Raw genomic sequence first — 13,112 nt, forward strand, 5'->3', positions numbered from 1 at the left:
TAAAATGAAAGATAAGGACCTTGAAAACAAAATGTTACTTTATTTCACCAAAATCACACCAGCTGGTTAGATGAGGGTAGGCATGGATTTTAATGGCTTGGTAAAAAAACAAATCAAACATGACAATTAATTTGTGAGACACAATAATGTCTGAATTTGATTAAACGATAAATATCTCCTTAGTAAGTAGCAATCATTGGTTGTAACAACATAAACTACATATCTTAACTAGTTGCAGAGCTATCCAGTTATGTGTGCATAGTATATGGATTGTTCAAAGATATAACCTATTACGTAACATGAAGCTTTATTTAATGTTATTAAAACGTCTACCCAGTGACTTAATTCTCAACTTTATTTGAGTTGAACATAACGAAAGTATAGAAACCAAGTTAACATTCTGTGCATTTGACCACTCGCAAAATACCGTAGTAATAGTTAAATTAAATTCGATTAGCCTATTTCTTGATCAAGACCAACAATTTAAAGTAATATATATTAGTGATAACATCATGCATGGAAGACCCACGTCTCACACCAACAAAACAACTAAAAACATTTACATGTCCATGTCAATTTAAAACCAGGGAGCTGGTACAGTTAGACACAGGGTCAGTTAAACGGTCTGTTACAACATAATCAGGAATATGGCTGTAAACGCAACATTACGTACGTACGTAATAATACTACGTACGCACAAAATATTATCACGTTCGTACGTGATAATTATTACGTACGTTCGTAGTAATTATCACGTACGTCCGTAATACATACTATACGTGCGTACGTAATATTATTACGTGCGTAAGTAGTATCATTAGGTCCGTACGTGATAATTATTGCGTACGTAGGTATTATTATTACGTACGTACGTACGTAATATTTTTTTTTACCGTCCTCTCTAGAGCTTCATTCTTTCACAACCCCTAAACATAATTAGACGGTATATGTCAAAAATGATTGACCTATACTTACCAAACATGTCAAAAAGTAAACCTTTTATATGTATCTTTACAATATTTGTAATACTATCTCACTGATAATCTCATTGATATGGAAGTTGTACGAGTGTTTCAATATTGAACTAATCATTGGATGGGCTGAATAGGATTCATGAAAACAATGCTCGCATTGTGCTCGCACATTTCTTGCTCCTCCACCCCCCCCCCCCCCCCTCGCCCCATTCCCTGTTCTAATCTCTCAGCGTTCTCTTCTTTCTTACACGGCAATCCAAATTCCGCTTTTCTCTGAATGTCGCAAAAGATTACGTTGCATCTTTACAAACTGAAACTATGTTAAACTATGTTAACATGCAGTGAAGCTGTCTCAAAATGAGTTTTATAAAACACAATAAGAGTGATTTTCCCATATATTTTAATCTTACTGAACTATTCGAATATTCTCTATTATTTTAAAAAGATACAGTATTGTAGTATATAGCTGGAGTCCCAGTTTTTCATGTTTTGTACGAAGTGTATATTATTTCAGACCTTTCTGATTTGAAAATATATTACAACACTTTTTGATGAAGAAATTACGGGGATTATATGAAGAAAAAGTGTTTCCAAATGAAAACCTGAAGTTGCTCTATTTAACGTTAGTTTCGTTGTCCAATTATCTAATATTTTAATATCTAATTAATATTTAAACAAATGACCTTGTTGGCTTTATTCAAAGTTGATTTGTTAGTGGTAGACGGAACTAAAGAAAAGTAATCCCAATTATATAAGTTTTTCTTAAAGTATTATATTTCACCTCTTTGAGGGTGAAATGGACACCACGTAACTAACGTTAACACTGTGGTATCCTTCAACAATCGAGTAGTCTGTAAATAATTTCATTTTGTTATCCTTTCAGTAGATATATATTAGATAAATATTCATATATATTCAATATTTTATGATGAAGAAGACTTTTTTCTTCATTGTTAGCAAAATATTAATACAATCCTGAATGTGTGTCTCGTTTCTGCAAGCCAGTATTGTGCCTTTATATGTACCTGTGAGAGAATATCTTGAATAATAAAACAAATTTATAGTTGGGTAATAAGGGACACACGGGGTGACATTCAGGTGGGAAAAGGCAACAATAATGGAATACATCTGACCAACGTTTGGGAGCAGGAGCAAGAACATGTCTGTAAATTTCTGTCATTTTAAGTTCTTTCTGTTTATCACAATCTAATTCAAATGCTGCCATCAACTAAGTGCATTTTACCGATTATGTTGTCACTATTATTTATTTTATATTTACTGGTAAAGTAATATAGAGGGCAGCTTATAGCTCAAATAAGCTGACCAGAATGCACTATGAGCAATAGCTGTTAGAAAGGTGCACAATCTCTTACCTGCCATAGACCAGTCTGTAGATTCAGGCGACGATCACCATAATAGTCCCATACTGATGAATAAAATGAACGAAATTGATGAAAATGCAAGTGCAATTTAAAATGTCTCTTTTTTTTGGGGGGAAGGGGGGGGGGGGTTGGGAGCTGGAATGAAATATTTAACACTATATTCACCGGATTTATGTTGGCCCTCGATGATACCGTCATATCAGCTGTGAAATCAATCTGGTTGATTCCTTAAGTTTGATCTTATCAGTTTACTACCATTATCATCTCATTAATATATCTAATCAGTTTACAATCCTTATTTCTCAGTAAGATTACCGATCAGTTTACTATCATTATCATCTCTGTTTATAACTGATCAGTTCACCACCACTGTCCTCTTAGTTATATAACCAATCAGGTTAGAATTGTTGTTTTATAAGAAACCTATATTAAAGTATGTTAAAAACAGAAGTGTAAATGGAGACAAACAACACTTACGTGCAAACACATATTAACGAAGATACCATATCAATAAAAATTATGTTTTGTGTCGTGGTTTGTCTTTCAGATCATCAATAAGGCCGTGACAAAACTACAACACGAACTTAACAGAAAAATAATAAATTGTATACAATTACAATTATTGTTGAATTAAAATAGAACACACCATTGTAATGTCCCTTTGTTTCTGTTTGTTACATCTTCTGATTACTGAATTTGAATGCGAGCCTAGGCTATCGTAGCCAATCTTACAGAGATATAACTATTGCAGTGCACACTCTATTAATAAGCGGCCATGTTACCGGGCCAGAACTACCCATCTGCGATAATTAAAAGCAGGTCCCTAGTTTTACGGTTATGATTCAGTAATACTTCTGGTGACGATATGACAAATGCTTATTTCGACTTAACTCAAGAAACACGTATCTAGTTTGAATAACCATGATAAATTATTTTTCATTATAGACTACCATGGCCTGCAGCATAGGTGCATCCACGGCAGTTTACTTGATCCAAACGAAGGATGGATACTTTCTCTTGTGCATCATATTTATTTAATGAGTAAGAACATTGAACATTCAATAAACAAACATAATTGATATTTTTTTGGAATTTACTCGTTGACCGATGAAGAAGACTAATTGAATTGTATCTATTCTAATTGCTCTCTGAACTACTACTTGCAAGGTAAATGGATACTCCTAGAAACACAGTAAGCTTCCTTACTCAAATATATTGAATCTTTTTATGACATTTTAGCATCTCAGCGAAATTCAAAGAAAATGTTAAGTTCAAACTGCGACAGATAATACGCTTTATATGGAGTAAAATATACATCGTTACCTCATCAAGTATATAATACCGATGTGAAACTGTATCGGATCGATAAACAGTATGTATATTGATAGTGTAACGTCACTTCGCTGTCTGGTGGGGCAGTCTTTAATGATGGGGGTTGGCGAAAGAAAATTTCGACAAAAAGATAACAATGAGAAAATGCTAAAGTGCTCGTGACACAGTGGTATCGTTTATTCAGACTTCCGTCTCCTTACTAGGTTCATTAAATGTTCTTACACTTATCCTTCATTACGCTGAACGTAACTGTTAACGCAGAACACGGCGCTAAACGCAACGCCAAACGCAACGTCCAAAGCGGCGCAACACGCAGCGTATAACGCAACGTACAATGCAGCGCCCAACGCAGCGCAGAACGTAACGTATAACGCGGCGCTAAACGCAACGCCAAACGAAACGTCCAAAGCGGCGCCACACGCAGAGTATAACGCAACGTACAAAGCGGCGCCCAACGCATCGCAGAACGTAACGTATAACGAGGCGCTAAACGGAACGCCAAACGCAACGTCCAAAGCGGCGCCACACGCAGCGTATAACGCATCGTACAACGCGGCGATAAACGGAACGCCAAACGCAACGTCTAAATATGAAAACAGATTCAAAGCTACGGTACAGATTTAACTTAACGGTGTCTGCAATGCCGTTAATCGATGTAAATATACTAAGAACCAATCGATGTATTAAATGGCAGTAAAGAATCTTTCTGGGTTCTAGGACAAAATCCCCTCGCCAAAATCCCCCCGGACAAGATCCCCCAGACAATATCCCCCTGACCCATACAAATCCTGCCTGCAACAACCAGGGATGGCCCAGGTGTGACAGTCAAGGCATGGGTCATTGCACTGGTTAGGGTACCGGTCAGGGTACCAGTCAGGGTACTGGCGAGTGTAACTGTGAGGGCTCCTGTTAGGGTACCTGTGAGGGTACCGGTCAAGGAACTGGTCATGTGACTGGTCAGGGTACCGGTCATCATACTGGACACTGTACCGGTCAGGGTTCCACTCAGTGTACTGGTCATCATGCCAGTCAGGATACTGGTCAGGGTACCGGTCAGGGGACTGGTCGGGAGATCAGTGAGGGTAATTGTTAGGCTACCTGTTAGTGTGACATTCAAGGGACCGGTCAAGGTACTGGTCAAAGTACTGGTCATTGTACCAGTACTAGTAAGGGTACGTGTCAGAGTACGTGTCAGGGTGCCTTTCAGGATACCAGTTGGGATACCGGTCGGGGTTCTGGTCGAGGTACCGGTTGAGGTACCGGCCGGGGTCCGGGTCCGGGGTACGGGCCGGGGTAATGGTCAGGGAGCCATTGAGAGTACCAGTGGGGTACCACGGAGAGTACCAGTGGGGGTACCGGTGGGGGTACCGGTGGGGGTAACTGTCAGGGTAACTGTCAGGCTAACTATTAGGGTACCGGTCGGGGTATGGTCGGGGTACTGGTCTGGGTACTGGTCCGGGAACCACTGAGAGCACCACTGAGAGTACCAGTGGGGGCATCGGTGAGGGGGGAACTGGTGAAGGTACCGGTGGGGGTACCGGGGACACAGGGGGGACCGGGATGACGCGTTTTTGTAAAGAATTGATGGGATTTTTTAAAGCATGGGGGGAATCTGGCCTGAGGGGATTTTGGCTTGGGGGATTTTGTTTAGGGGGATTTTGGCTCGGGGGAGGGGGGATTTTGTCCTGTCACCATCTTTCTGATAGCTGACCTAGGCTATTCACTTATGTTCCTACTTACGGACTAACTGAAATATATCCAATCACAGCAAAACACTGATCTCTACTAAAGTACACACATTGTCACGCAGTTCTGAGCGCTACTTAATAACGTAAAATGATAACAGTCGGTCAATAACTTTACTCCTAAATAACTTGGCGTAATCTCCCTCAGTGCAATAGCGCAGTTTGCTAACAATTTATGCAACTCACAAATGTATTCAATAATATTCTGAGCGCTTACAATATCTACGAACAGTTATACACGGTGCCGTGGTATTAGAAACCAACCAACTTGGATAATAGTAAATGATAGGATAACGTACCGTACGTAGACGTCTCGAGAGATTTTGTCAAAGAGTCCCACGCTGCACGTACCATCAGTTCCTTTTAACGCGCACGAGAATGTTCTACTTCTATAAGTACACCGCCTCAAAGTTGCGGTCACCAGTCTTCCGGGGACCGAAAGGTCACAATTGCTTACGTCATGGTACAACTTAGGAGGATAACGGGGATTTCCCGGCAAAGAAATATAACATTACTTAAACAGCTTAATAGCTTTCAAAGTTTCAATACTACGCAAGTTCGGTTACAATAGCTTGACAATGTAACTAATACTTATCAGATCCAAAATAAAGCCCTTTTCATGCATTTCGCTTTGCAGATTTACAGACCAAAACAGATGTAAATTAGATATTTTTCTTTGATTGTTTAATGTTATGAAAGGGTGCGATGCGAAATCTCCAGAAGCTGCAGAACTTTGAGAAATTGTTGTCAGGAAGAAGCTTAACCTCAACTTTATACAGAATGTTTCTCAGAGCCCGGAAGCGGGTCAAGAGGCTAACGCCAGTGAAAAAGCAGCATTTCTAATATTTATTGTTCTCTTATAGCGAGTCCAACCACAACAACTATACGTGTACATATATAGAGGAATTAAATTTCTCTGGAAAATATTTGAAGCACCGGTTGGTTCCACGAGGGGAGCCCCTCGGAAACCACATGTTATAAATAAATTATATTTCTCTAGAATGTATTCCAAGCAGGCTGGTGGGGATCCGTTGGACTTACGCTGCATGGTTTTGCAGATATATTGAAGTAATTGTGAAACACTGAAATCTATTTATGAGAAGTGCTCAATTTTCAGCGGATTGAAGTGCAAGGCCCTGGTGAAGGGGTGGGGCCAAGCATCAGGAATCTGCTGCATTTTATTTACCTCATATTATCTAAATCTGGGGAAATATAGACGTAAGGGAGTAAAAAATAGACCGATTATGTTTTCCTTTCTTCGTTTTTGTATGATAACTTTTACTTTCGTCAGTGTACGACCATGATAAATTTGGCATCAATTTGAGACCGACTTTTAATTTCTCTGGGTCTCGGTGTGACACCCCACACCTCCGTTTGTATACTTCGAGGTCGCGTTCTCAAATGACAATAGTGAAATTATATTTTCCTGTTTCCAAGTACAGCGCTAGTTAACTCTTTAAGTATCATATTATTCTCACCAGACGTTCAGTCTTATCTTTACGATTTACAAAAGATGTTCATATGATGAGGAAAATATATAAGTAAATGTCTACTGATAATTTAACTCAATTTTTGCTTGGTTGCCATGGCAACTATGTGAAACAAAAGAAATAGGTGCCCGTTCTGGAACTGTTAATGAGTGACGCACCATTGTATACCTCCCTGCCTTATTTCGTATATAGAAGTGCCAAATAAATAATATATGGTTTTAAATTCACATATAATTATAAATGCTTCCCTTCATATCATTACTCACTTTGTATTTATACTATTATTTTTGTAAGGCAAATCATGCATGGATGTTAGATTTTGCCAATACATATATATTTTACTCTTGTCAAGCGCCCATCGCTGGGGTGATGGGATGTCTCCCCCACCCACCCCCCCCCCCAAAAAAAAAGTAACACCACCACGCATTTTTGCCTTTATGAAGTCTTTATGGTAATGTTACCCATCAGAATATTTCGAGTTCGGTACATCTAGTACCAACAGTTCCGAAACATGCTTGGTCTCTGTTTTGTTTTCGTTTATGTTTTAATACACTTTGCAGCAATTTCAGAGAAACAAAGACTTCGTTTGCAGAACTTGTAAAAGAATTAAGTTACACTTTGCGGCGTTATTCTGCAATTCAGATTGGAAGAATGGCTTTAAGCGGAGGTGTGGATTTGTTTAAATGTGTGTGTTTGTCGGAGGGGGGGGGGGGAGGAGGGTTGTGGGTTGACAGACTCCGAGGGGCACAACATTACTTCAAAACCTTAAACAATCATTGTCGCAGTGTAATTAAGCTGCCTAAGTGTATGATACCACTTCCTTTCAGACAGAGATTTATAAGCATCAAAGGATGTAATTACTATACTCTCAAAAAATATCATAGGGCAGTGATCTCGAAAGAGCGAAATGCAAGGAATATGACTTATCTCTTAAATCAACCAAGCTTAGCAATATTAAGTGTTGTTACATTTCTATTATTCGATTTGTTATTTACTATCACAAGACTCTGTTTTTGGTGTCTCCTTTATTTAAAATTGCAATCATGTGTTACTGATCCATTACTCTCTTGTATGTGAATCAACAACACTCTATATTGCAAAAGAAATTCAATTGGCTGGTTGGTAAAGCCTTCAAATAAATGTAAGAAATTTGAAATGTGTCCATTATGACGTCATTGTGACAATACCTTTCACGTTTCTGGACTTCAAGGATGATGGAATAGATCCAACCGGAATAGTGCCTGGCAGCTTGTTTACAGAAAACCTATGGAGAGAGGTAGAGTAATTATCGTGTAAGATGTAGAAGACGTAGAGGAATGTCCTCCTAGTCAAGTTTATTATCAAATCACTGAAGATAAACAAAATAAACAACAAATAAATCACATTTGATTGATCATTCTGATTAGAATTAATTATAATCACAAGTCTTGTGTTTCAATGATCCCACGTGAAATAAACTAGAATGGATCATAGAATTGAAGTTGGGAAGATGACGTCATGCGACATAGTTTGTAGCCATTCATCCTACTGATGGCGCTTCGATTGTACGGCAAGAAAGTACCGGCCCGTAATACAAACACTACGTCTTGGACATAACTAAAGTGATACAGTTGACATAATAATGAAACTTACAGCTAAATTATTATTTCTTAATCTCAAAATAGTTTTAAGATGCTACAAATTACATTTTTCAATGTAATGGCGGGATGACAAACCTGCAAACACTTGTACTGAAACGGAGGAAGAATGGAATGGAGAGGGGTAGGAAGGTCGAGGACATAGCAACACTCTTTACTGGGCAAAACAACTGATCCTCCCTGGTGATCTCAGTAAAAAGGTAAACACAAATGTTGAAATTACATGAACAAGGCAGATATACCAATATTCCTTATTGTTTACGTATGTATTCATTTTATCCCTTCAATTATGTTATCACATTGCACGCATTGTTTTTTGTCATTGATCTAAATCACATTGTACTAACTTAAAACATTTTTGTGGAGTTGAATAAGAATTTATTAAACCATTACACAATCGAATCTTCCTATTCAACAATGTTCTCAAATATCAGACTTCCTTCATACCAAGGAGTTCACTGTAAACATAATCTAGTCAAGATGACTAGAGTACATTAGTCCAGACAATGCTTCTATCGACCAATTAATTCTAGTCACTTGACTAACTTTTGGTCCAGTGACCAAATAGTTCTGGTCATATGACTAAGTAAACCTGGTCACATGACCAGTTTTTACTAGTCATTCAATTATGCCTCTATCGACCAGGCTTTAGTCAAGCGACCTAAACGATTAGTCAAGATGTCAGTTGACTAATTCAATTAGTCACATGACCAGTTTTTACTAGTCTTTCAATTATGCCTCTATCGACCAGGCTTTAGTCAAGCGACCTAAACGATTAGTCAAGATGTCAATTGACTTATTCAATTAGTCACATGACCAGTTTTTGCTAGTCTTTCAACAATGCTCTATCGACCAGGCTTTTGTCAAGCGACCTAAATGATTAGTCCAGCAGTCACTTGACTAATCCAGTTAGTCTTGCCCATGGATAAAAGTAGTTTTTCTTTACTAGTTTTATATGACCCACCACAGATTCGAACCTGCGACAACTCCCTTATAGGTACAAAGCTGTCTGTTGAGCTAACTGGTGGGAACAATTCTTGGATATAAAACCTGATTGGGCCTTAACCACTGCTAGACCATCAAGCCCTCTCACATGAAAAAAAGAAAGCAAGAATTTCTGTATTAATTTGGAATCACATTTTATATTTTCTCTTAAACACTACATATGCTTCACCTCAATAGTAAGTACAAAAGAGTGTCTGATTTCATTAGTAATTGAAGAACCAGAAAACCCAAAGGTTTAGTGTTTCTGATGCCGATGAGAGTTTATGAAATAAGATAAGTCAGAATTTGTTATTGTTATATACCTGTATTGTACTTATTGCCAGACAACTGAAACCAAACTGAAGCTGATCAGACATAAAGTTGTCAGTTGCACTCATGAATATAAATGAAATTTCAGTTTCCTGTAGCACTACTGTACCAGCCTACCAAGTATGAAGGTGATCAGACATATATTTGAAAAAATATCGACATTTTAAGAATTTGATTACAAGCCCCACCCACATATTCATGTACTGGACAACAAGAACAATGAGGTCCATGTAATGATAATGTAGCATATCTACAAGTTATTCAATACATTTACAGTAATTAAATTTATTGTTTTTAAGATTATACATACACTTGCAAACATGCTAAACTGTAGGTTACCTGGCCATCGTAAACAAAACCAAAAATTAATGCCTTTATTGATGTACATATAAAGTTGAAAAAAAGTGATATAGTTGACTCTAGGCATTTCACCACCCCACACCCCCTCTCCAGACAAACACATGGGGATCATACGACACAACCCATATCCCCAACCCAGAGCGGAACCCTTACCATCATACCACCTGCAGCCTCACCTACCATCCTACAACCCTGACCCCAACATCACCCTACTCATCTGACAACCCCCCCCCCCACCTGACACCCATCAGATTTTACCAGTTTCACACCTTACTACCAACACATTAATCTACCCCACTCACATAAGGTTTCCCTATACTCTATAGGTACATGTACAGTAATACCAGATTATTAAGTTCATTTACTATTTTCACTATAGACTATCCCTTTAATTGTCTGAGCCAGCTATTTATGCAACATACATATACACACATACCCACACGCAAACTTGATCAAAACATACAAACATGCCAACTCATCACAACATACACATATGCCAACTTAATTGCAAAGGTTACTTTTTTTCAGTCCAGTTTAATTTGTCACTGGACTACTCCTTTAATGGCCTGGCTAGCCAATTTCATGGTTTTATAAAGCAAAACAAATATAGATAAGATCAGCAAGCTGCCAGGAACCAGGAAAACATGTCAAACGTGACGAATGACAGGAGTTTAGGAATGAGGGACAACAAATGCTATATGGCCAACAAACACATGAATATTAATGAGGTTACATGTTATTTTCATATGAAAATGTAACTATTATTATCCACCACCAATCAACAAAGTATGGAGATGATCGGTTATACCGTTGCAAAGTTATTGACATTTTAAGATTTCACTTTAACTGCTGCCTACTCATTAATATTCATGTCATGAACAACAAAAACAATAGGGAACATCTACTAATCATGGAGCATGTACCAGTTCAGAATGACAGTAATTCAACATTTAATTTCTAAGATTTCAGGTTTACAAGCTATTTCTAGCAATTAAGGATTAAGCCCCACCTACTCATGAATATTAATTAGATGAAATTCCATTATCATGTGACAATGAACCACTTACATCACCATACCAAGTATGAAGCAGATCGGACATACCGTTGCGAAGATATTGACATTTTAAGAATTTTACTTTAAGCCCTACCCACTTATTAATATTCATGTGATGGAGAACAAAAACAATAGGGACCATCCACATATCACCAGTCCAATATGACATTGATCCAATGTGTCGTTGTTGAGATATCGTGTTTACGAGCAAGCTGTCACATCACACACACACACATACATGTTTGTGTTTCGTTCAGACCGAGGACCCCATTGTATTTTCCATTGTTCAAATCCACGTACCGTAACATTAACAATACCCCATACAATAGAATTCTTCCGAGGACGTGGTGATTCTTTAGAAATCACAACCGAGGACCTGAAATTGTTTTGTTCAAGTCCTCGGTCAGATAGCAAAACAAACGCACCCTCACACACGCCAACTTGATCGCATAGGTTACTCGGCCTTCGGCATCGTAACCAAAAATAACAACATTTTGTAAGTCAAAACTAACACACGCAACAGCTCAAATGATAATGAAAAAAATTTCAATGACTTATTATTTGCAAGTTAGTTACAGTTTTATAACACCTTAGCCTATTTTGACTCATATATGTTAGTGCAATTGATAGGCAGTATTCTATGTTATAAATGTGATGACAGTTTGAGCCAAAAAAACTGTACAAAAAATGGTAGGTGCCTGGAGCAGTAATTAGGCCATCAATTTTTAGCGATTTGCATGTTTAGTTTCTCCAGAATTTTATTGACTGATTTATCTGCCGGTGTAGTATCATCAACATTCAAAATGATTTTTTTTAAAACTGAAGGGTTTTCTTCAGCAAAGGCTCATATGCCATATTTAGGACATAGAACACTGCCAAATAATTGCACATGGCTGCGAACAAACTTTTCAAAGTAGCTACTTGCAAGGTTTCCACTATCACAGTGTACTCTGGAACACCTTCATCCTCTGTCACCTGGATATAAACTGGCACGTCTGACAAGTCTGTAACCTGCAAAGATATTAAGGTATATGTATTCAATATACAGCGCTTTCCAGTTTCAGAAAATGGGAGGGGTGGCTGATCCACCATGATGGCCATGAGTGACCAACAAACAAATATACTCCACCAACGAAGGAATCAAAATAAATAATTTCTTAAATATTTTTTCAAATCAATTTACAGTACATCGTATTCACTACAAGTAATACTATTTTTGATGATATAAATAATAGCAGAGTATAAATGAAACAACAGAGCTAAATGGTGCACTGGTTCCGTGTATTTTAGAGAGAAATGAATATTTGCCATGAGTTATGACATCTTGTTACAGCTAATTACATCATGGTAGGGATTCATTCCACTAGATGATTTTATAACACTTGGGGCTGATCAGGAAATCCACATTGGGTTATAGTTACTGCAACTACAGATTGAAATCTGTCCAACATTCTGTTCCAGTTATCACATACATACTAGTCTATTCTACCTTTGTGATGATGCCCTTACTATATTTACAGCTATGAACACTCCCATGTCATACATGTGATATTTAGTTAGGGAATAATGATCAGATGTGGGGGCCTTTGTTGCAGACAGAAGGTTTTCAGGGCCCAAATATTTCAAGGCCCCCCAGAAATAAGGATGCCAAAAAATGCCCCCCCCCCAAAAAAAAAGATGCCCCAACAAATGTTAGGGCTAAACCAATTTTAGGGCAAATTTGTATGAAAAGTATCATTTTGAGTTATTTCATAAATTGGCCCATATGGTCTACAGGTGACTTAGGCCCCCAAATCCTAAAAACCCAAAGGAGGCACTACCTAA

The 13,112-nt window shown here is 38.0% G+C and overlaps 1 protein-coding gene across 5 annotated transcripts in view; it reads right to left on the bottom strand.

The window, feature by feature from the left end:
- The window catches only part of LOC139985118 (NLR family CARD domain-containing protein 4-like), a 273,181-nt gene that overhangs the window by 204,454 nt on the left and 55,615 nt on the right, over window positions 1-13,112 (bottom strand). The window contains exons 5-6 of one of the 5 annotated variants that reach the window (XM_071999335.1): window positions 8,111-8,187; window positions 2,348-2,400 (exon numbers count right to left, since the gene is read on the bottom strand). The exons of 3 other annotated variants lie outside the window; for them this stretch is intronic. In XM_071999335.1, the coding sequence (XP_071855436.1) occupies window positions 2,348-2,400; window positions 8,111-8,187 (130 nt within the window). The remainder of the gene's footprint in view (window positions 1-2,347; window positions 2,401-8,110; window positions 8,188-13,112) is intronic. One more of the 5 variants, XR_011799295.1, reaches the window with a different exon arrangement.

The sequence above is a fragment of the Apostichopus japonicus genome, chromosome 17, assembly GCF_037975245.1.
Source record: "Apostichopus japonicus isolate 1M-3 chromosome 17, ASM3797524v1, whole genome shotgun sequence".
NCBI classification, from domain to species: domain Eukaryota; kingdom Metazoa; phylum Echinodermata; class Holothuroidea; order Aspidochirotida; family Stichopodidae; genus Apostichopus; species Apostichopus japonicus.